General features: G+C 44.6%; 5 protein-coding genes across 5 annotated transcripts in view; all 5 read right to left on the reverse strand.

The window, feature by feature from the left end:
- Positions 1 to 26: 26 nt before the first annotated feature.
- Positions 27 to 2,493, reverse strand: LOC113155250. Its single transcript, XM_026349868.2, has 6 exons — positions 2,154 to 2,493; positions 1,934 to 2,079; positions 1,670 to 1,734; positions 401 to 562; positions 219 to 323; positions 27 to 132 (listed from the first exon to the last, which is right to left on the reverse strand). Exons 1-6 carry the CDS (start codon positions 2,340 to 2,342, stop codon positions 89 to 91), a joined length of 711 nt encoding a protein of 236 aa, XP_026205653.1. The 5' UTR covers positions 2,343 to 2,493; the 3' UTR covers positions 27 to 88.
- Positions 2,494 to 2,686: 193 nt separating this feature from the next.
- On the reverse strand, positions 2,687 to 5,726 carry LOC117152920 (gastrula zinc finger protein XlCGF8.2DB-like). Its single transcript, XM_033326210.1, has 2 exons — positions 4,917 to 5,726; positions 2,687 to 4,352 (listed from the first exon to the last, which is right to left on the reverse strand). The coding sequence occupies exons 1-2, from the start codon at positions 5,005 to 5,007 to the stop codon at positions 3,382 to 3,384; spliced, it is 1,062 nt and encodes a 353-aa protein (XP_033182101.1). The 5' UTR covers positions 5,008 to 5,726; the 3' UTR covers positions 2,687 to 3,381.
- Positions 5,727 to 5,745: 19 nt separating this feature from the next.
- LOC113153346 (zinc finger protein 32-like) lies at positions 5,746 to 7,530 on the reverse strand. The gene is made up of 2 exons (XM_033326209.1): positions 7,253 to 7,530; positions 5,746 to 7,061 (listed from the first exon to the last, which is right to left on the reverse strand). The coding sequence occupies exons 1-2, from the start codon at positions 7,425 to 7,427 to the stop codon at positions 6,166 to 6,168; spliced, it is 1,071 nt and encodes a 356-aa protein (XP_033182100.1). The 5' UTR covers positions 7,428 to 7,530; the 3' UTR covers positions 5,746 to 6,165.
- Positions 7,531 to 9,577: 2,047 nt separating this feature from the next.
- On the reverse strand, positions 9,578 to 11,800 carry cart4 (cocaine- and amphetamine-regulated transcript 4). The gene is made up of 4 exons (XM_026349896.1): positions 11,710 to 11,800; positions 11,447 to 11,610; positions 10,416 to 10,499; positions 9,578 to 9,960 (listed from the first exon to the last, which is right to left on the reverse strand). Exons 2-4 carry the CDS (start codon positions 11,585 to 11,587, stop codon positions 9,853 to 9,855), a joined length of 333 nt encoding a protein of 110 aa, XP_026205681.1. The 5' UTR covers positions 11,588 to 11,610; positions 11,710 to 11,800; the 3' UTR covers positions 9,578 to 9,852.
- Positions 11,801 to 18,021: 6,221 nt separating this feature from the next.
- The window catches only part of si:ch211-191i18.2 (uncharacterized protein LOC564095 homolog), a 6,212-nt gene continuing 1,638 nt past the window's right edge, over positions 18,022 to 22,595 (reverse strand). The window contains exons 2-5 of the mRNA XM_033326213.1: positions 20,307 to 20,384; positions 20,100 to 20,233; positions 19,297 to 19,382; positions 18,022 to 18,672 (exon numbers count right to left, since the gene is read on the reverse strand). Coding sequence (XP_033182104.1) covers positions 19,317 to 19,382; positions 20,100 to 20,233; positions 20,307 to 20,384 — 278 coding nt within the window. The 3' untranslated portion in view covers positions 18,022 to 18,672; positions 19,297 to 19,316. The remainder of the gene's footprint in view (positions 18,673 to 19,296; positions 19,383 to 20,099; positions 20,234 to 20,306; positions 20,385 to 22,595) is intronic.

Raw genomic sequence — 22,595 nt, forward strand, 5'->3', positions numbered from 1 at the left:
CCTGAATAAAAAGCAGAGTCAACAAGTTTGATGTTTTAACCTGTTCTGTCTTTAATTCTTCAGGTTTTCGGTTCTGACGACTGAAACTTCAGCTGAAAGACATCTTGAAGCCTTCGCCTTCACGACAAATTTCTGCAGAAAGGAAAAGAGATAAAGTTCTGTCTGATATCACACGTGTGGAGTCAGCATCTGAACAGAGAGGTTTAAAGATAAAGCACCTTTCTTTGGATCGTAGTGGAAGTCTGGTTCTCCGGAGAAGCCGAGGCAGCTCGCCTGCTGCTTGAAGTGTTCCAGGTCCGAGTCCTTCACCTTTGTCTCTCTTGCTGGAAACAAAGAGACAAAAGTTGAGGAAGTTTTAGACGAACTGTGGGTTTTTCATCTCTGATTAGTTTCTTCTTACCCAGCAGATAGAGGGTGTGGCCGGAGATCTCCTCCTCCACCCTGTTAACGTTCATCAGTTGAAGCAGTTGTGGGTGGATGTTTGTGGCCGTGCTGGTGATGCTGAGGAGCAGACATCCATCACAGCTCGGCAGCATGTGGAACACCACACTGACATTAGCAACTGAACACAGAAAGTGAGACTCTGGTTACTGGAAATCCGAGTATATATGCAGGAAAGGAGTAATCTGATTACTCCTCTGCCCTCAGCTGATTTTGGAAACATGGTTCTTCTCTTTGTTTTTCCTGTCTTGTTGTTTTTATTTGATGTGTGTGTTGGGGAGCTGACAGACAGACAGCGCTCATTTTTACAGATCACTCGGTGAAAGAGACTTATTCAGTCAAACGCTGTGTTGGTTTTAGTTTTAGTTGGACTTGATTTAAATCGAAGCAGCATCTCTCCGTGTGAAGACCTCTGCTTTCATCCAGCTCCTCTCAGCTGATGGTCGTAGAGTGGTGAGTGTCTGCAGCCTTTGTCATGAACATGAGCTCTAGTAAAAACCTGGTTCCACGTTTACGTGGTTCTCTGGGAGAAATCAGGTTTTTCTAATTCTCTGTTTACGTGACACTTAAGAAATTAGTTAGGTGAACCCATTAACTCGAGTGCAGGTCAACATACCGACTGATCCTTTAAATGATGATTAACTGCAGTTTGTGATTAAACATCAAAACATTTTCTCTATAAAAAAAAAAAAGAGAAAATGTGACGTTGATGAAGAATGAAAACATCAGCTGCAGTTCTATATGTTTCCAAACATACAGTCTACTGGACTGAAGACTTTAAGATCCAAAGGTGGATTTAAATGGGAAGTTTCAAATACCAGTTTTGATTCTGTTGCATTTACAGCAACAAATATTAAAGAACTTAAGTGAACAAAGTCCAGACACTGATTTTCTAACAGTAACCGGCTCTAAACAACTCCTCCTGTTGGGTTTTTGCCTTTGGACACTGAATCTGGGGTTAAAAAGAATAAATCAACATGAACATCAGGGAACATTTAGAATCTGAGAAAAGAACAGGAAAACCCAAAACCAGCAGCAACAACCACAGAAGACAGATGGATTCACAATCCACAGTGTGAACAAGAGTTCATCAGCAGAATCCAACAAGACCATCAAGACACAAACAGAGACTGAGGTTTGCTTGGCTTTAACAGGATAATGATATGATCCTCAAATGTCCTGGGACAAGGTTTAATGATCCAAACCAGAAGAACTGGTCAGAACTTACAGGAGCCTTTTACAGTGTTGCCGTCAATAGTCACGTTGGTTGTTGAAGAAATGCAGGTTCCATTTCTGGGAAGAAACACAGAAATCATTTGTTCTCAGGTTAATAAAAACTCTGTGTCGTTAGTCTGTTTCTGATCTGTACCCAACAAGAAGGTGACGACGCTTTACCTTAAAACACTCTCATAGCTTCAGACTTTATGAACTCAACAAAACAAGTGTAAGATACGAGAACCGACAGCACGACCTGAGAACACTGTGGACTCACACTCTGTTCTTCTGAGTAAAGATGATTTGATCAGGGTTGGACGGCGACGGAGAGATCGTAAACCAGCAGCTGTCGGTCTTCTTTATCATGGTCCTATACAGTTCGTGGTTGACGTAACCCGCGATGAAGATGAACCTCCCGGACATCTGCGCACAGAGATGCATCCGTTACAGAGACAAATTCAACTGTGGCTCAAACTGAGGCTGGATTCAGGATTTACCATAGAGCGGTCGGCCAGGGACAGAGGATTCACCAGAGGTTGGCATTCATCAGGAGTCAGAGCCGAGCTGCTCAGAAACAGCCCCAGGACCAGGACCAGGACACTGAACCTCAGACTCATGATGCTTAGAATAAAGCTGGAACCCGAGTACTGAGCATTTATATGAGATCCAGCTGCTGGGGTTTCCATGATGTAGAGAAAAGGGAATCACAGAGTTTCATAACAACGTGTCGGCTTTGTGCACTAATCATTTACCCACTTATTGATCTGTCACTCAGCACCAAGGACAGACGCAGCAGTCCAAAGATTAGAAGCTGTTTGAAATGTGTCTTTCCCACGTGTCACTGACATTTACACAGAAATCCTGAGTCCAATCTGCAGTGGACCAGAACCAGCACGGGCCCAGTCTAGAATATCGTCCCATTGGTCGTCTCCAGGTCCAGTTCCCATGATTCCCTGGTCCAAGAGGTGAAGACGGATAAACAGAAGAAAGATTTTCTGTGTTTCAGATCCAACACAAAAAAAGTCAGTGAGAGTTTTAGGAGCAAGAGGTGAGACGATGGCATCTGAAGTTCAGAGGACAGTGACGGACCTGAAAGTCCCGTTAACGGGAGTCGTCCTCTTTCTGTATCTTGGTTTGACTTTAGCTATGGCTGCTCCCAGCTCTCAGACGGCGTCCGTCGACTGAAACCAATCAAATCTACGACTAGGATGAGAGCTCTTGTTTTACTCTGTAAACCCAGAGTCTGTTTTTATTGTTTCTATTAAACAAACCTGTGACGTCTCTGTCCGAGTGAAGTTTTCTGTTTCTACAGAACCCTGTCAGACTGGAAACCTGATGAGTCCGCATAAATAAACTGTGAGGTGCTGATGGGAGAGCAGCCTGACGTTCACACCCTGGACTCTTCTAACCTAAATAAAAGGATGACGAGTGTGTCAACATGTCATCAAGTAAATCTGAGTTTTACAGACTGTTTTTTAACTGTGGACACAGTCAGGCTTATTCCACCTGTTTCTCTTCTTGACATTAAGCTGAACCACTTAAATCGCTTCTCGTCTCTGGGTCAGAAAGTGAACGTGTGTTAGAAATACTGCTGTGAGAAACAACAGGTGAACATGAACTGAAATAAGGTCTGATGACAGGAGCAAACGCACAGGCTCAGGACTGGTTCCTCAGTTAGTTTTCATTGTTTTGGCTGTGACGCTGAGGAGACCAGTAAAACCTGCTTCATTCGCCGTCACACTCGTGTCGTTTCACCTGCGACTGCCAAGTGAATCTTTGGTCACAAACGCTGCAGCTGAACGGCTTCTCGCCCGTGTGCACTGTCATGTGTCTCGTCATGTGGGCCTTTCGTGAGAAGCTCTTACCACAAACGGAGCAAAGAAAAGGTTTCAGGCCCGTGTGGGTTCTCATGTGCTGGACCAACGTGTGACGCTGAGTGAAGCTGCTGCTACAAACCGAGCAACAAAAAGGTTTTTCTCCTGTGTGAATCCTGACGTGTGCGACCAGGTCTGAGCGCTGCCTGAAACGTCTGCTGCAGAGTGAGCAGCCAAACGGTTTCTCCCCGGTGTGGACTCTCATGTGTTTGTCCAACGACCAGCCGTGACTGAACCGCGTGTCACAGACCGAGCAGCTGAAGGGTTTTTCCCCAGAGTGACACCTCATGTGAGCGACCAGGTGTTCTCTGCGGTGAAAGGTTTTCTGACACAGGGAGCAGCTGAACGGTCTCTCTCCTGTGTGACACTTTATGTGTCTTCTCAGATTTGTCCTGTGGCCGAACGTTTTACCGCAGTCAGAGCAGCTGAGCAGCTTCTTCTCACTGCTCTGAGAACTTACACCTGACTCAGTGTCTCTGGCCGTGATCCAGTCTTCATCACTGACGTCTGTCTCAGAGGAGTCTGAAGTCCTGTCCTCAAGACCTGGTTCTAACTGTCCATCTGGACCAGAGTCCCTATCTGGTCCTGATCCAGTCTCGAAGTCCCTGTTGTCCTCAGTGTGACTCTGACGAAGCTGTGAGGACTGAGGTTTCTCTTCATCATCTTCACTCTTCACAGCAACACAACTGAAGGGGAACTCCTCCAGCCCAGGAAGCTGCTCTCCCTCCAGACTGGTCCACACTTCCTCCTCTTCCTCTTTGATGTGGGGGGGCTCCAGATACTCCTGTTCCAGACTGGGGCTCCGGTCCTGCTGCTGGACGTCTGCAGGACAGAGATAAACACAGATTCACACAATAAGGAAAAACGTTTCCATGTCACTATACTACAGTGACATGGAAACAGGAGGTTTAATATCAAAATATAAAGAGTAAATTAAACAAGTTTCATTCGATTTAGTTCCAATTACCAAGTTCAGGTTTAGTTTTTGGTTGAGCTCAATGTTTCTGACCAAATCCTTAACGTTTGCCAAGAAGAGCAAATGAATTTCTCCATGACTGCTATTACTAGAGTTTGGTCCAGTATTATAATTATTATCAGTGTCGTAGGGTGTCTTTCGATGTACAATTATAGGATTAGTTCATTTTAGAGGAAAAAGACTGAACAGAAAACACCAGGACTGAATTTAGATTAGTTATGGAATTGGTTTGTCCTTTCAAAAAGAGTTGAGATCATTTCGGTGACTTAACGCGCTGTGGTGCTTTTATTTTGAAGCTAGTTTCATTCCGGATGTACGTCAGCTAAGCGTGGAAGACGTCACTAAATGACAGTAATCGAAGTAATACGGTAAAAAAAAAAAACGTGTTTGGATTGTGGCTACGTCCTTACCGTAAAGATCAGAATACGGCCCCTCCGGTTTAGTAGCGACTGCTTTGTCAGAAGTTCGCCGCTGTTTCATCCGAATCTGGACTTGAGACATTTTCACACTCTCACACCGACCTTTCCTCCACTCTCACACCGACCTTTCCTCCACTCTCACACCGACCTTTCCTCCACTCTCACACCGACCTTTCCTCCACGTCGCGCCGTCAGCCTGTTTGCAGTTAGCATGCTAAGCTAACTCCAGAAACTGTGTTGGCCACCGGAAGTTGAGTTAAAACACACGAACAGCACAAAGTCCGTTTACACACGTTTATCCGTACACAGAGACTGTGATCAGGTTGTTTCTGTACAAAGAGCGGGACGCTGCGGTTTGTAATAGACGCCATGTTGCTGAATAGTGAAGTTAACCAAAGTAAAGGTACGGGTTTTCAGAATTTCAAAATAAAAGCTCAGAGGCGTCACTGAAAGTAAAGGACCAGTGAGAGAGATAGAACTGAATTGGTTCAAGACCTCGTTACACGTATACTGGCAGGGCAATCCGAGTTCTCTACTCCACTAACTAGGTTTCCTGTTTACATGACAGTTAAGGAATCAGCCTAGTGCAGTAACCCGGTTACCTCAGTGAACCTGAGCTGTCGCTCAAACAGGTCTCAGTCCACTGTCGTCAGAAATGAAATGTCCTCAGCTGAGGGACTGATCCAGTTTCAGTCTTGATATAAAACCAATTACTGGAGTGTCTATGTTTTTCACACCAGCTGATATTCATTTATAGAGCATTGTAGAAATCAACCAATCAACTGCTGCAGAACATTTTACAGAACAAAACATTTACCTATTAGCTCAGTGACACAAAAATCCAGTGTTTGAAACCATGAAATGAAACATGTCTCTGAATCACTCTGCACATTTTAATCGGACTCCCGGGCTGGCTGCTGTCGTCCACCTTCACTCTGCAGGTTCTGAAGTTCCTGCCGTGTGATTTCACCAGTCTGAGGCGATAATAAAGACAAAATGTTCCTCAAAAAGCTGTAACATATTTGGACGTGGACAGACACCACGTCACCAGTCTGAGCTGTTGTGAGTGACCATCCCCAGGGCTGGGGATATTGCTTCGTTGCCCAAGTTGGGGTGTGGTTCCATCTGTGTGTTTGCCAACAGTTCATGACCCTGTAGGACTCACCATAATATTTATCCTCTGTCTAATATTTCAGTGTTGGGACGTGAAACAGTTTCCCAGCTGCTTCATCGTTTGTTTTCAGCTGTAGCCGCTGCTCTCGCCGACACACTTATGGCTTTTGACCTGCGACTGCCAGGTGAACCTTTTTTCACAAACGCCGCAGCTGAACTGTTTCTGTCCCGTGTGCACTGAGAAGTGGTATGTCAGGTTGGCCTTTTGAGAAAAGCTTTTGTCACACACGGGGCAGCTGTACGGTTTCTCCCCGGTGTGGACTGTCATGTGTTTTTTCAACCCTCCCCTCTGTGTGAAACTCTTCTCACAGTATAAGCAGCTGAACGGTTTCTCCCCAGTGTGGATCCTCATGTGGTTCACTAGTGCGCTGCGCACGGCAAAACTAGAGTCGCAGAAGGAGCAGCTGAAAGGTTTCTCCCCTGAGTGACACCTCATGTGACGAATTAAGTTCGGCCTCTGGGAAAATCTTTTACCACACACTGAGCAGCTGTACGGTTTCTCTCCGGTGTGATACCTCGTGTGTCTCCGTAAACTGTCCTTCCGACCAAATCTTCTGCCGCATTCACAGCAGATAAATGACTTTGTGGCAGCGTTCGATTTGACACAGACATCGTTATTTTGCTGAGGTTCCTCAGTCTCTCTACAGTCATCATCACTGACTTCAGTCTCAGGTTCTGAGCAGCGTGAAGCTTTGGCACTGTCTGGTCCTAACTGTCCATCTGGGCCTGGTCCAGTTTCAGAGTCCCTGTTGTCCTCAGTGCGACTCTGATGAAGCTGTGAGGACTGAGGTTTCTCTTCATCATCTTCACTCTTCACAGGAACATGACTGAACGGGAACTCCTCCGGTCCTGGAAGCTGCTCTCCCTCCTGACTGGTCCACACTTCCTCCTCTTCCTCTTTGATGTGGGGGGGCTCCAGATCCTCCTGGTCGGGACTGGGGCTCTGGTCCTGCTGCTGGACGTCTGCAGGACAGAGATGAACACACACAATAGATTAGTCTGTTGGTGAGGGCTGAAAGACAACAGGATGATCACAGTCTGACAGAGAACAGCAAACAGGACTTAGGGACCAGGACCGGGACTAACTTGTAATCTGGTTTCTGAACGGTGTTTCGCTAACGTTAGTTTAGCACGGAATCTGTGTGACAACAAACCTGATCTTCTCTGTTTCTTTCCAGGTGTTAAAACCACGTCCAGAATCCTGCGGTGGCGTCGGTCCAGTTCTTCTTCATACTCACTGATGGCTTTTTCAAAATGTCCAAAAATCTCCTCGACAGCTGCGTTTAGACGCTGCGAGACGAAAACCTTCAGAGTCCGGAGTCTGGACATTTTCCACAGCGACGGTCTGTTCTGGGCTGTTTTTACTGTTTCTGCTGTTTCTACTGTTTTTACTGTTTCTGCTGTTTCTACTGTTTCTACTGTTTCTACTGTTTTTACTGTTTCTACTGTTTCTGCTGTTTTTACTGTTTCTACTGTTTCTGCTGTTTCTGCTGTTTCTACTGTTTCTACTGTTTCTGCTGTTTCTACTGTTTTTACTGTTTCTGCTGTTTCTACTGTTTCTGCTGTTTCTACTGTTTCTGCTGTTTTTCCTGTTTTTAATCCGCGTCACTCTGAGTGGATACGGCCGACTACTTCCGGGTCACATTTCAAAACAAATGTCCACCTCAGCTATATGGTCGTTGATTAAATTTAAATAAATAATTAAACTAAACTAAACAGAGACTAAAACATTTAGTTCTCTGAACAGAGAAAAGACAGATTACAGATAAATAAAAACCTCTGACGTTTCTAGTCACTGTTCCTTTCTCTTTCCGTTTATATCGGCCTATTGAGCTTTTATTTTGAAGGCCGGGACTGTTAAACATCCGGCTAGCGGTGGCAGGCTAACAAGCTAACTGTTATTAGAATTAGACAGTAAAAGTCAAACTGGGACCTGAACCGCCGGGATCCAGGACATCTGACACGGATTAACGTGTCAACACGAAGACAACTGGGTTAGTACCAGGACTGTACCCGTATTCCAAGGTTTACAGTAAACTTTCGCAGCGACGATCGCTACTTCCTGATTTCAAAATAAGATGTCTGAGCACCACTTAATGAAAGTACATGGGCTATTGTTTCTTACCGATGTGGAAACATGTGCATACGAACTGTAAGGCTGTCATCTCTTCTATTGTTTATGTCTGGAATTATTTCCACCTCAATAAACAACTTGACGCATCAATAAAACCATTTTGTAGGAGAGCTTTACTCTCATCTTACAATGAACTGTCAATTTTTACTGTATTTTGACCTAATATCTAATTTTTGTCTCTTGAACTGGGTCCTTGCTACTGTCTCATCAACCAGGAACCAGTTTTGTGTAGAACTGAGCTGAGACTGCTGCAGGTTTTTACTACATCCTGAATCTCTGCTGGTGGATCAGAATGAACAATTAGGTCTAGGTTCTGAATTCCTAATATAATGTCACAGAAACTGGTTGGGACCAGTCAGTACCAATGTAACTTGCGCTCACACTCAGCTGGAGACCGGATCTGGACAAATGGTCCTAATGGTTTAATGGTTCAGTGTTCAGTGGTTCTGGTCTTTGTTCCTGTGGAACTGTTGTGGTTTCAGCAGTTCGGACTCCGTGCTCTGTGTTTAATGAAGACCGATGAGAAGCTGCTGTCGGATCAGGTTTAGGAGTCTGTGTGTGGACAGACGAGGCCCCGGGGCCAATCAGCCTCAGCATGGGGTCTAATCAGGGAGGACAGATCAGATCGAGCAGGTCTGGTCTCTCTACTCTGAAAAGGAGGTTTTTAGACCAGCAGGAAGCTCTCAGTGAGTCAGAGTCCTGTTCCTGCAGGTTTTACTGAGGTGAACCGGTCTCAGCTGCACCTGGACTCTGCTGCTCATTCCACTATGGCTTAGGAGTTTGTGTTAGTTTCCAATGTGACTTTTCCTCGTCTGGGTTCAGAAGCTGCAGGTGTCTCCAGGTGTTTGATGATGTCCCCGGTGGATTGATTGATGGTGACGTCACTGTAACGCTGCAGCTTTAATATCACTGATCCAGAGATCCTCATGGTGCGTTCAAGGACACACTGACATCCCGTTTCTACACATTCACTGCTCGGTCAAAACCAGAACTTTGTGCTACTTTTTCTTTACTTAAATACTGAAAGTACTTCAAATACTCCCCTACAGTTACTCCCTCATCATGAACATGGAATGATTTAAACTATGAACCATTTATTAGAGATTCATGTTCTGATTCTGCTTCAGTAAAATAAAAAACAGTGTCAGAATTTTACCAAAGACGCCAAATGAGTCGAAAGGTGAGATGTAACATTAACAACAACTAATAACCTGAGATACTTTCACCTCATAAAAATACTAACTAAAAACTCAGAGGACAAGATCCCAGTGGCTTTGACCAGAATTTGGATTAAAGATGACCAGACAGACCAAACTCAGGGCAAAAAGACGCAGTGCAGCTTTATGAACAATCTTTATTAAAAATAAATGAATCTGACGGACGAACACGGAAACGGGAACACAACGACACGGACATGCAGGTGGGACAGGTGTGTGTGTCTTCTGTCTTTGTGAGGACACTGTGCTGGTCCTCAAAATTATGGAAAAGACCCAAGATCCTCCTCAAGATCCACTTTAGTACATTCATTGAAATCTTATTCTAGTGAGGACATTTAGCCCCATCTTCTATTCGGACCAGGTTCTGGTCCTCACAAGTACAGCAAGACACGACTGTGTGTGTTCAGTAGCAGCGCAGGAAGAAGGTGTTGCAGGCCGTCCCCCGGAGACAGTCGCACAGCCGACCAATCCGAGGGCCGTGTTTCATCGCACAGCGCTCTCCGACGTCACACTGAGAGAGAGACAGATGGGGGGAGGGGGGGAGGTAGAGGCAGGGGGGAGACAGAGAGAGACAGGTGGGGGGAGAGAGAGAGACAGAGAGAGAGAGAGAGACAGAGAGAGAGAGAGAGACAGAGAGAGACAGAGACAGAGAGAGACAGGTGGGGGGAGAGAGGGGGGGAGAGAGAGAGACAGAGAGAGAGAGAGAGACAGAGAGAGAGAGAGAGACAGAGAGAGAGAGAGAGACAGAGAGACAGAGAGAGAGAGAGACAGGTCTTGATTGACAGAAGTTTCACTCCTGCACCGAGCTGCAGTTGGGATTCTGCTGAAAATCAAATCTCTGTATCAGGTTGAACTAAACCAACGGTTGCTGTGCTCAGAGAAACGGGAAAATCTGGAAACAACTCAGGCGTTTAAAGCAACGTGTGAAGCTGATTCTGCTCAAGTGAAACTGTCGGTTGCTCTCACCCGTGGGATCACGCTGGCCTTCTTCTCCACAGACAGACCGAGAGTGTTGTCGGCTTCATCCAGGAAACCCTGCAGAGCTTCAGCCTGCAACACACACAGCAACACATCAACAGACAGCAACACATCAACAGACAGCAACACATCAACAGACAGCAACACAGCAACACACAGCAACACATCAACAGACAGCAACACACAGCAACACATCAACAGACAGCATATATATATATATATATATATATATATATATATATATATATATAATACATATTTATATCATATATATATATAAACATTAATTATAAATAAATCTATCTATATATATAGTTTTTTTAAGGTATATATATATATTTATATATATATATATATATATATATATATATATATATATATATATATATATATATATGTTATATATTATTTAGATAGATTTAATCCAGGTTTTTAACGATCCATTTTCCACCTTCAGTTTGAATGAAACCAGTTTATCTTAAATTCGTTTTCCTCTTTTCATTAGTTATTGTTCGTATTTAATCGTCACTCTCTGTTGCACTAAATGTTGTTACTTTAGTTAATTACTTTAATAAAATCTTAAAGTCACATTAATTCTTCTTATTATTATTACCACCTGAATTACTAAGAACTTAATTATGTTTTTTACTATATTCAGAAACTCACGTCTCACTGCTTTAGTTTAATCTTATATAGAACAAAAAATTACTTTAATTAATCAAGTTACATTTGAACACTGAAGTAATAATGAAAACATTTTTACGTACATACAAATAATTTTAGCATCGTTGACTTTTTATTAACGTCTCTTTTACAGTTAAACATCTTTGAACTATTTTCTTTCCAGTGTCACGAGTAAGAAAAAAGTCATTTTGCAGTAACCTTTGTACTTTACCATGTAATTCTACATGTATTTGTGGTCTGTGTCCTAAATTTGAAATAAAATAAATTCTTCATTAAAACTGTTTCAAGTCTAAACTATTAAACTCAGAGATCCCATATGAGGACAGATGACTCACCAGCTCTTTGGTTGTGAGTCCGAGGACCGACTCATCTGGTGCAGATGCCAGCTGGTTGTCAGCTGACCTTTGACCCTGACAGAGTGATGTCAGCACAGACAGACAGACGGAGATGTAGACCACAGCGCGCACACTCTCCATCACCAAAAATGTTTGTAAAAAATCTAAAACATTAAGAACAGACAGTTATGTTCCACAGTTTTAAAACGACACTAAACGTGTTAAAAAGTGAATGGAGTTCTGTGAGGCGGAGGTGAACTCACATAGAGACCCTACAGAAAGATGCAGATTCTTCTTCTTTGGTGTCTGATATCAGCTCCACGCTCTTTGTTTTTGCAGCAGCTTCTGTTTCTCTGGTGTCTGAACTACGAGCTTCCTCCTCCTGTATTTATAGCCGCCTCCTCCTCCTGCTGCGGGATGTGTGCTGACACTCGCTCACAGTTTATTCATGTAAATGCACATCAGATAAACTTGTGTGTGTGATCGATGATGCGTCTGTGTGGTTCATGTAAAACAGGTCGATGCTGAATGCTGAAAGGTAAACACACCTGAGGTCGAAGGTCCGACTGTGACTAAGAGTGGAAGGTCAGAAACAATTCAATTCAGTTTTATTTATAAAGCACCAAAAAGTCATTTCAAGGCTCTTTACAGTTTAAGACCCAGAGTGATTTACTAGTTGTTCTTTGTGCTCATTGCCGGTCTCCTACTGGTCGTTTTGTGTCTCTGTGGTTGTTGTTTTGTGTTTTTTGTCTCTGTGGTTGTTTTTTGTGTCTCTGTGGTTGTTTTTTTGTGTCTCTGTGGTTGTTGTTTTGTGTTTTGTGTCTCTGTGGTTGTTTTTTTGTGTCTCTGTGGTTGTTGTTTTGTGTCTCTGTGGTTGTTTTTTTGTGTCTCTGTGGTTGTTTTTTGTGTCTCTGTGGTTGTTTTTTTGTGTCTCTGTGGTTGTTTTTTGTGTCTCTGTGGTTGTTTTTTTGTGTCTCTGTAGTTGTTGTTTTGTGTCTCTGTGGTTGTTTTTTTTGTGTCTCTGTAGTTGTTGTTTTGTGTCTCTGTGGTTGTTTTTTTGTGTCTCTGTAGTTGTTGTTTTGTGTCTCTGTGGTTGTTTTTTTTGCGTCTCTGTGGCTGTTTTTTTGTGTTTTGTGTCTCTGTGGTTGTTTTTTTGTGTTTTGCGTCTCTGTGGTTGTTGTTTTGTGTCTCTGTGGTTGTTTTTTTTGTGTCTCTGTAGTTGTTGTTTTGTGTCTCTGTGGTTGTTTTTTGTGTCTCTGTAGTTGTTGTTTTGTGTCTCTGTGGTTGTTTTTTTTTGCGTCTCTGTGGCTGTTTTTTTGTGTTTTGTGTCTCTGTAGTTGTTTTTTTGTGTTTTGCGTCTCTGTGGTGGTCGTTTTGTGTCTCTGTGGTTGTTGTTTTGTGTCTCTGTGGTTGTTTTTTGTGTCTTTTGTCTCTGTGGTTGTTTTTTGTGGTTGTTTTTTGTGTTTTGCGTCTCTGTGGTTGTTGTTTTGTGATTTGCGTCTCTTTGGTTGTTTTTTTTGTGTCTCTGTGGTTGTTTTTTGTGTCTCTGTGGTTGTTTTTTGTGTCTCTGTGGTTGTTTTTTTTTTGTGTCTCTGTGGTTGTTTTTTTGTGTCTCTGTGGTTGTTTTTTGTGTCTCTGTGGTTGTTTTTTGTGTCTCTGTGGTTGTTTTTTTGTGTTTTGCGTCTCTGTGGTGGTTGTTTTGCGTCTCTGTGGTGGTTGTTTTGTGTTTTGTGTCTCTGTGGTTGTTTTTTTGTGTTTTGTGTCTCTGTGGTTGTTGTTTTGTGTTTTGTGTCTCTGTGGTGGTTGTTTTGTGTCTTGTGTCTTGTGTCTCTGTGGTTGTTGTTTTGTGTCTCTGTGGTTGTTGTTTTGTGTCTTGTGTCTCTGTGGTTGTTGTTTTGTGTCTTGTGTCTCTGTGGTTGTTGTTTTGTGTTTTGTGTCTCTGTGGTTGTTGTTTTGTGTCTCTGTGGTTGTTGTTTTGTGTTTTGTGTCTCTGTGGTTGTTGTTTTGTGTTTTGTGTCTCTGTGGTTGTTGTTTTGTGTTTTGTGTCTCTGCTGTTATTGTCTTTGTGGTCATTTATCTCTTTGTGGTTGTTGAATTCTCATGTGTGGATCCACTACTTTTCCAGAAACACCGCGATCTGATTCGTTAACAGCTTCAGTTTCCACCTGCTGATTAAAGCAAAGCTGCTCCCTGTCACAGGTCAGAGGTCAGATGTCAGAGCTGTGTGTTTGTTCTGGATGCTGTTTGTTCATTAGTCCTTGTGCCGGCTGACCCCATATCAGTGTGTAATGATGACGCAGGAGCAGAGTGTTTGTGCCCTTTTCTTTGTCTGATTCCATCGTCCTGCAGCTCTGCTCGTTCCTGCTTCTTTCATCCCAGTCCTCATTAACGGCTAAATGTCAAAATGCAGCGACGCCGACTGAGCGACAGGCGAGCTGAGCAGATCAGATGGGAACAGAGACCGGCTCTGTCCTGGCTCTGCTGCTACTTTACATGCTAGTCTACGTAACAAGCATTTTCATCAGAGTCACATCTGGCCAAGAAGCAACAGAACTAGAACATGTTACAGAGCAGAAACTGAATCCAGCTCAGTTTTCACCTTAACGAATTTCAGAGAGCACAGGAAAACCAGAATTTTCTGTTTCTTCATATTTCTAACAGGTTCTGGACCAGGAGTGGAGCCTCAGGGAAACGTTATGTTAAATGTTTTTAAAAATATTAAGACCTCCTATTTATCATGCTGCCCTTTCATCCTTCACAGAAATATCAGAACACCTAATGAGTCGATTCTGTCCAGAGGTGGAGTGAAACCAAACCTGGAGGATAAATCCAAATATCTTCAGACTGAAGAAGCTACTTGATGAGTAGTGAAACGTTTCAAACTAACAAAAGGAAGTCCAGTTACCATGACTCAACTTCCAGATGACGTCACGTGGACGACTGAGAATCACCGATGTTAGAGAACATTAAGAGAAACGTTAGAACAATGTGATTAGCTGTGCACATGCTGAAAAACTAGTCCATGCATCTGTTACTTCCAGACTGGATTATTGTAATTCATTATTGATAGGATGTCCTAATAACTCCTTAAAAAGCCTCCAGTTAATCCTGCAACACTGCCCTCATTGCAGGTTCTATCCACCTATGACACAGATGCAGCCACGGACAGGCTCTGCGATACTCTTTCATTCTGTCTGGATGGTCTCTGCCTGATATCTACTAGACCTGCTCGTCCTTCAGCTTCCAACTCGTGGCTCACTGACCAGATGCCTGAACAACACACGGTGCTCAGGAGTGCGGAGAGGAAGTGGTCCAAGTCTCAACCTGCTCTAACTGATTATCAGGATTTGCTTCAATCTTTCTCTCACAGTGTCACTAGGGCGAAGACTTAAAACTACCAGGACAAGCTCAGCAACACCACAGACACCAGAAAGCTGTTCTCCACTTTCAAGTCTCTAATCCACCCCCACCTCCACCACCTACCTGTCTCACAGCTGACGACTTCGCCTCCTTCTTCACCAACGAGGTGGCAGCCATCAGCTCCCAGTTCTCTCCTCCTGACTATGACATTCTGCTTACTAAACCTGATGATGCATCTCACTTCACGTTTTCAACACTGTCAGAGGACGATGTATCCACTCTCGTCCTCTCCAATCGCCCGACCACCTGCTCTCTGGATCCGATCCCCTCTACTCTTCTTCAAGCTATCGCACCAACACTAATACCAGCCATTACACAGATCATCAACACCTCTCTCACAACAGGCACCTTTCCCACCTCGTTCAAGCAGGCCCAGATTACTCTACTGTTGAAGAAGCCTTCTCTGGATCCCTCCCTTGTGGAGAACTACAGACCGGTCTCTCTTCTTTCATTCCTGGCCAAGACTCTGGAACGTGCAGCCTTCAACCAACTCTCTGACTTTCTTTCCCAGAACAACCTCCTCGATGTCAATCAGTCTGGCTTCAAGAGTGGTCACTCCTCAGAGACGGCACTTCTGACTGTTGTGGAATCCCTACGGGTGGCTAAAGCTGCAGGTAACTCTTCTGTCCTTATTCTATTAGACCTATCTGCAGCCTTTGACACTGTGAACCATCAGATTCTTATGACTGCACTCTCAGACGTGGGCATCTCTGGATCAGCTCTAGCCTGGCTTCGGTCATACTTGTCCGAACGAACATTCAAGGTATCCTGGCAGGGGCGTGTCTCTGACTCTCATAACCTCTCCACCGGTGTACCGCAGGGCTCAGTCCTCGGTCATCTTCTTTTTTCAATATATACTTCTTCTCTAGGCTCTATCATCCATTCACATGGCTTTTCTTATCACTGCTATGCAGATGAGACACAGCTCTTCCTGTCTTTTCCGCCGATGACTCAACTGTTTCATCTCGCATCTCTGCCTGGATGAGAAAAAGAAACCTTCAACTCAACACAACATCAACATCAACATTGGATCTGCGGTGATTGTCCCTGCTAAGTCAGCCAGAAACCTGGGGGTCATCATCGATGATTAGCTGACCTTCATGGAACACATCACCACAGTCTCTACGTCGTGTAGATATGCCCTCCACAACATCAGAAAGATCAGACCCTACCTGACGGAGTACACGACCCAACTCATTGTACAGGCACTGATCATATCTCCTCTCGACTACTGCAATGCACTGCTGATGGGTTTACCGGCATCCACGACCAAACCCCTCCAGATTATCCAAAATGCGGCAGCACGCCTCATCTTCAATCAACCAAAAAGGTCTCATGTCACACCGCTCTTCAGATCTTTATATTGGCTTCCTGTGGCTGCAAGGATCAAGTTCAAAGCTCTGTCTCTTGCCTACAGAGTGGTTAGCTCCACAGCTCCATCTTTTCTTAGTTCAATCAGTCAGGTCTACATCCCGTCCCGTCCACTGCGCTCAACCAGGGAACGTCGTCTGGTGGTACCAGCACCACACAGTCGACACCAAGGAAAACTGTTCAGCTTAGCTTCATCTTATCTTAAAAACCTCATAGTTCCATATTTTCCCAGCAGAACTCTCTGTTCTCCGACTGCAGGTTTACTTGTGGTTCCTAGAGTTTCTAAATGTAGAATGGGAGGCAGAGCCTTTAGCTACCAAGCCCCTCTCCTGTGGAACCAGCTCCCAGTTCAGGTTCTGGAAGCAGACACCCTCTCTACATTTAAGACTAGACTTCAAACTTTCCTTTTTTATAAAGCTTATAGTTAGAGATGGATCAGGTGACTCTGAACCATCTCTTAGTTCTGCTGCTATAGGTTAGTCTGCTGAGATTTGTTGCTATACAGATAACATTTAATTTAATTATATTATTCATGTCTTTTGTTTGTAGAACCTGTGTACATTTACTGAGTACTGAGTACCGAGTACTCCCTGCAGCAGACAGAGTTGATGAATGTTTGAATGTGAGAAACAATTTTTCATCATCAGCCTCGACCGTCCACTGTATATTAATCTCCAGCTTCTGCACAGACATGAACTCAGAGCGTTAAACCAGCTGCTTCTTTCTCTGAAAGCAGCTGAAGCACATTAATAAATCATCAGGGTTAAACCTGATGGTTCTTAGTCATGTGACCTCTAACCTCCACAGGCGTGACTCCTTCACTGTCACTGAAACATTGGGTACCGTCCCTGTTCTGTCCCCCGAGACCTTCAGCCACGACTGGGCTCCAGACTGTGGACGTCTCTGTGTCTGGTTTCACATCAGTTTGTCTTTTCAGTCGTTCTTGTGCTGAGGTTCCGTCTGATTTAGTGGATCAGTGCATGTTTGGCTTCAAGTTAAATTCACTCTGACATTTCTGCAGCAGCAGGTTCAGGTTTAAACTGAGAGCCGCTCTGTGTTTCTGTCGTCACCAGTTTATCATCTCCATCAGTGGAGTGTGTGTTAGTGTGTGTGTGTGTGTGTGTGTTAGTTATCAGCCGGCAGCAGATTCCTGCTGAAGGTCAGCGACTGTGACAACACACAGTTTGAGAGGAGACTTCATCAAACACACCTTTCATCCTGCGTCTGCCTCCCTCTGCCTCCCTTTTTGTTCCATCAGCAGCTGATTGACATCGTTTCACAGTGAATGTTGAACTTTTAGAAACCGGGTTAATGCTCGGTTTTCTGGACGTTTGAGAAACAGAAAAAACACCTGAACACACAAACCCACGAAGAGATTCTTCAAGTTCTGTGTCCAGATGATAAAGCCCGTCTGTGTGCGCGTCCTGGTTCCGTGCAGATTCCTCCTGGACTGAAATAACCGAGGAGCCCGAGGCTCAGTTTCTCCTCCCCCCTCGCTGTGAGTCTGACACTGATGGAGTCGATCCTCGTTAACAGATCACACGTCGACCACCACAAATAAACCCGCAGCACAGGAGCCCCGAGGACGGGTTCCTGCATGCACACAGAGAACTGAACCACGTAGCTGATGTCATTTCGATTCAGTTTAATGAGTCTCTTTTAGAATCCAATCCTCTAAGAGGAGAAGCTGACACCAGGTGTGCTCACCTGTAAAATCCACAACACCAGCTGGTCGACTCATGTCTGGTTTAAATTCTCATGGTGCAGCAATGATCCGAACAACAGACAGAAAACGAGTTTTTATTGGGAAACAAACAAATATATAAGAAAGTAACAACACATCAGTAAAAACTTGGTTCTGATTTAACAACATTTCTCTTATTGATCTGAATTCTAATATTCACGTTTTTAAATCTGAAACAAAAATAATTTAACAATGTATGCTGCTTTACCAGGACCTTTAATTTGAAGGGACAAAAGACTTCACATTTCTCAGGACTTTTAATTTGGCAGTCTGTAACCAGGATGATTGATTGTATTTAGTGACTGGGATAAGCTGATAAGTGCTGCTGTCAGACAGACAAACACAGAGTGGGAGAGTCACTGAGACCTGAGCTGCTGCAGGTGTTTCAGGTCGGACTCCCGAACCCTCGGACTGTCGTCACTCGGTCCGGTTCCGGTTCCGTGTCTCCACCGTTCACAAACTAAATAAACATGTTCAGCGTGTTTCTACATGTTTTAAATATTATGCTTTTATATCTGGATTAACTGAAGGGTTGTGATTGGCTGAGCTCCACCAGGTGCCACGCTCAGGAGACGCATGGCCAGGTTCAGCGGGTGTGGCTTTCTGCTGGGGTCAAAGGTCACATAAGTGTCTGTGACCCCTCCTCCCTCAGGACGCTGGTTCCTGCAGGATTGAAAGTACGCGAGTATAGCTGCAAGACACAAGTGGAAGTACGGTTACCACAAACAGTCGTTACACGTCAAACGGAGTCAACAGGTGTTGCACCTGTCTGCCACAGGAAACACACCACACACACACACTGGCAGAACATGTCAACTCCAAGTACACAAGAATTCTGAAGTACTTGTACTTTACCAGGTGATGGTTTGTAGGAACACAGATCTTCATAAAACTTTAAGTTTAATGTGCAACTTCTCTAAATATTCATGTAAAGTACAAGTACCTCAAATGTGTACTGACCTCAAAGTACTTCAGTAAATGTACTGCCGCTTCAGTTTTATGTCTGCGTTTGATTCTTCAGTGTCGGATCAGAGACACAGCAGCGCCTCCTGCTGGACACAGCTACACACAGCATGTGTATGTGTGTGTGTGTGTGTGTGTGGGACCTGAGTGTGTGTGTGTGTGGGACCTGAGTGTGTGTGTGTGTGTGGGACCTGAGTGTGTGTGTGTGTGGGACCTGAGTGTGTGTGTGTGTGGGACCTGAGTGTGTGTGTGTGTGGGACCTGAGTGTGTGTGTGTGTGGGACCTGAGTGTGTGTGTGTGTGGGACCTGAGTGTGTGTGTGTGTGGGACCTGAGTGTGTGTGTGTGTGGGACCTGAGTGTGTGCCGTCTTCCTCATAGTGTTGGTTGCAGCTGCTGCAGATTCAGGATCATCAGAGTCCAGACGAGCGCCCAGATTTCCTGCAGACACAAACACATCAGTTAACTACAGTTGATGGTGAAGGAACGTGTAGAGAACACGACAGAACTCTCTCAGCCCTGAGTACTGTCTGCAGGTTCTCCTCGCACTGCCCAACTCTCTGACATCTTCAACTCATTCTCTCCAACACAGAGGTCAGGACCTTCGTACAGGATCAGGATCACCTGAGGATCTTCAGTCATCAAAACTCTCGTCCTACGTGGAACATATGGAACAAACCATCTGCAGCATTAACGTCTAGCCTGAGAGTCCAAAGCCAGGGAACGGTGCTCACACAGCTTCTTCAGGTCAGGAACCCGTTTCCTCCTGTGTGGGTTTAATTTGGTTAAGAAGAAGAAAAAGAAGGAGGCTGTGTTGTCTGGTCTCCTGTGTCTGCGGTCAAATTGTCTGTAGACACAGGATCCTGGACTCCCACTAACCACAGATGACCTTCCTGCTGGATCTGTTGGATCTGGATTTGGTTTCCTGACAGTTGTTCTGTCACTCTGTAGAGATGTGTTACAACACCCTCAGAGTGTGTTTGTTGCTGTTGGCAGATCAGCTCCACATTTACAGAAACCACATGACCTCAATCGGCTGAATCCGCACGTTCTCCAAGAAGCTGAAACATGAAGCAGCTTCTGCTCTGAACGCTGGGGTTAAAGGTTAAAGTTCTGGTTTATGACACCTCGATTCACTGGACTGTACTGGTTTCTGACCTGAGAAACGTGAAGCGATGCTGCGCCGCTCTCTGTGTTTCCTCCTGTGGTTACCGTGGTAACAGTCTCTTCCTCTTCGTCCGGGTCGCCGAATCGTTCGCTAAACTTGTCCAAGTCCTCGCTGCTGCCGTTACCTGGAAACATCAACACAGCGTTCAGACAAGCGACCAAACCTGAACTCAGCGTTTAAAGTTGCGTGAGACGTACTGAAGAAACTATACTCGAACGTGGCGTTGTAGTCGTAGTCAGGGGGCGGAGTCAGGTCCAACTGCTCGGCCTCAGAACCTGTGAACACGACACACACATTAACACACACGTTAACACGTTAACACATTAACACACACGTTAACACGTTAACACAGTGACACACACGTTAACACACATGTTAACACACGTGTTAACACAGTGACACACACAGTGACACACACATTAACACACACAGTGACACACACAGTGACACACACAGTGACACACACAGTGACACACACGTTAACACACACAGTGACACACACAGTGACACACACAGTGACACACACAGTGACACACACGGTGACACACACGGTGACACACACGTTAACACACAGTGACACACGGTAACAGTGACACACACAGTGACACACACAGTGACACACACAGTGACACACACGGTGACACACACGTTAACACACAGTGACACACGTTAACACAGTGACACACACGTTAACACGTTAACACGTTAACACAGTGACACACACGTTAACACACATGTTAACACACGTGTTAACACAGTGACACACACGTTAACACACACAGTGACACACACAGTGACACACACGGTGACACACACGGTGACACACACGTTAACACACAGTGACACACGGTAACACAGTGACACACACGTTAACATATTAACACACATGACACACACGTTAACACACACGTTAACACACGACACACACGTTAACACACGTGTTAACTCAGTGACACACACGGTAACACAGTGACACACACGTTAACATTAACACACATGACACACACATTAACACACACGTTAACACACGACACACACGTTAACACACGTGTTAACTCAGTGACACACACGGTAACACACATGACACACACATTAACACACACGTTAACACACGACACACACGTTAACACACGTGTTAACTCAGTGACACACACGTTAACACACATTAACACAAGTGTTAACACAGTGACACACACGTTAACACACGACACACACGTTAACACACGTGTTAACACAGTGACACACGTTAACACACACGTTAACACAGTGACACACATGTTAACACACACGTTAACACACGACACACACGTTAACACACGTGTTAACTCAGTGACACACACGTTAACACACATTAACACAAGTGTTAACACAGTGACACACACGTTAACACACGTGTTAACACACGGGTTAACACAGTGACACACATGTTAACACACACGTTAACACAGTGACACACACGTTAACATACACGTTAACACACGTGTTAACACAGTGACACACACGTTGACACACACAGTGACACACACGTTAACACAGTGACACACACAGTGACACACACGTTAACACACACGTTAACATACACATTAACACACCTGTTAACACAGTGACACACACGTTAACACAGTGACACACACGTTAACACACACGTTAATATATACATTAACACACCTGTTAACACAGTGACACACACGTTAACACAGTGACACACACGTTAACACAGTGACACACACGTTAACACAGATGACACACACGTTAAAACTGTCCTACTGATGTGTTACACATGTGTGTGTTATATGTTGACGTTGCAGGAACCAGTTGCAGCTGTAGTTGCGTCGAGCCGTGAGATGAACGCCCACGTGTTCGTTGACGTGACAAACGGAGCTGCAGCAGCTTCCTTCACGTCGTCCACCTGAGAGCGGGGCCGTTGATTCTGGGACTTTCCACAGGTCAAAGTGTTTTCCCATCATTCAGCAGTCGGTGGGTGTCTGGGTGTGTTCGGGATTCTCTGCATGTTTCACTGTGTTTGCAGCACAGTGAACTGAGAACATTTCACGGTGCTGCAGTATTTTTAAAAGCGATGATGTTTCTGTGTCTTTTTGTCTGTGTCTAATTTAACGTCGGTCACATGATTTCATACTGAAGGCAAACGGACAAACAGGACTTTAGTGAACGGACTCGTGCTCCGTGTTCTCTCTTCTTCTTCCAGTTATTTAGAGATCATCAACCACACGAGACAGAGACTTCATAAACATGGACTCAGCATCCATCAAGTCTCTGGATGTGTCCTAATCCTCAGGAACAGTTTCTCTGGGAACATGGTTCACATCACCGTCACCAGTAGGAGACTGGTCGTATACAGAGTAAATTGATTGGTGACCGTTGGACCTTTGACCTGAACCTTTGAGGTTCAGGTAATTAAGCAGGTTCTCACCTGACACAGGGAGACAGACAGGAAGACACACACAAACAGACAGGGAGACAGACAG

The sequence above is a fragment of the Anabas testudineus genome, chromosome 11 (assembly GCF_900324465.2).
Source record: "Anabas testudineus chromosome 11, fAnaTes1.2, whole genome shotgun sequence".
Classification (NCBI taxonomy): domain Eukaryota; kingdom Metazoa; phylum Chordata; class Actinopteri; order Anabantiformes; family Anabantidae; genus Anabas; species Anabas testudineus.

Bases quoted from the DNA above. Each gene is read 5' to 3' on its own strand.
- cart4 (XM_026349896.1), bottom strand. From the start codon at position 11,587: ATGGAGAGTGTGCGCGCTGTGGTCTACATCTCCGTCTGTCTGTCTGTG. The intron at 10,500-11,446 runs GTGAGTCATCTG...TGTGTGTTGCAG, and splicing joins GACTCACAACCAAAGAGCTG to GCTGAAGCTCTGCAGGGTTT. The intron at 9,961-10,415 runs GTGAGAGCAACC...TCTCTCTCTCAG, and splicing joins AGGCCAGCGTGATCCCACGG to TGTGACGTCGGAGAGCGCTG.
- LOC113153346 (XM_033326209.1), bottom strand. From the start codon at position 7,427: ATGTCCAGACTCCGGACTCTGAAGGTTTTCGTCTCGCAGCGTCTAAAC. The intron at 7,062-7,252 runs GTTTGTTGTCAC...TCTGTCCTGCAG, and splicing joins AAAGAAACAGAGAAGATCAG to ACGTCCAGCAGCAGGACCAG.
- LOC113155250 (XM_026349868.2), bottom strand. From the start codon at position 2,342: ATGGAAACCCCAGCAGCTGGATCTCATATAAATGCTCAGTACTCGGGT. The intron at 2,080-2,153 runs GTAAATCCTGAA...CTCTGTGCGCAG, and splicing joins CCCTGGCCGACCGCTCTATG to ATGTCCGGGAGGTTCATCTT. The intron at 133-218 runs GTGCTTTATCTT...TCCTTTCTGCAG, and splicing joins CCACTACGATCCAAAGAAAG to AAATTTGTCGTGAAGGCGAA.
- LOC117152920 (XM_033326210.1), bottom strand. From the start codon at position 5,007: ATGTCTCAAGTCCAGATTCGGATGAAACAGCGGCGAACTTCTGACAAA. The intron at 4,353-4,916 runs GTAAGGACGTAG...TCTGTCCTGCAG, and splicing joins GCCGTATTCTGATCTTTACG to ACGTCCAGCAGCAGGACCGG.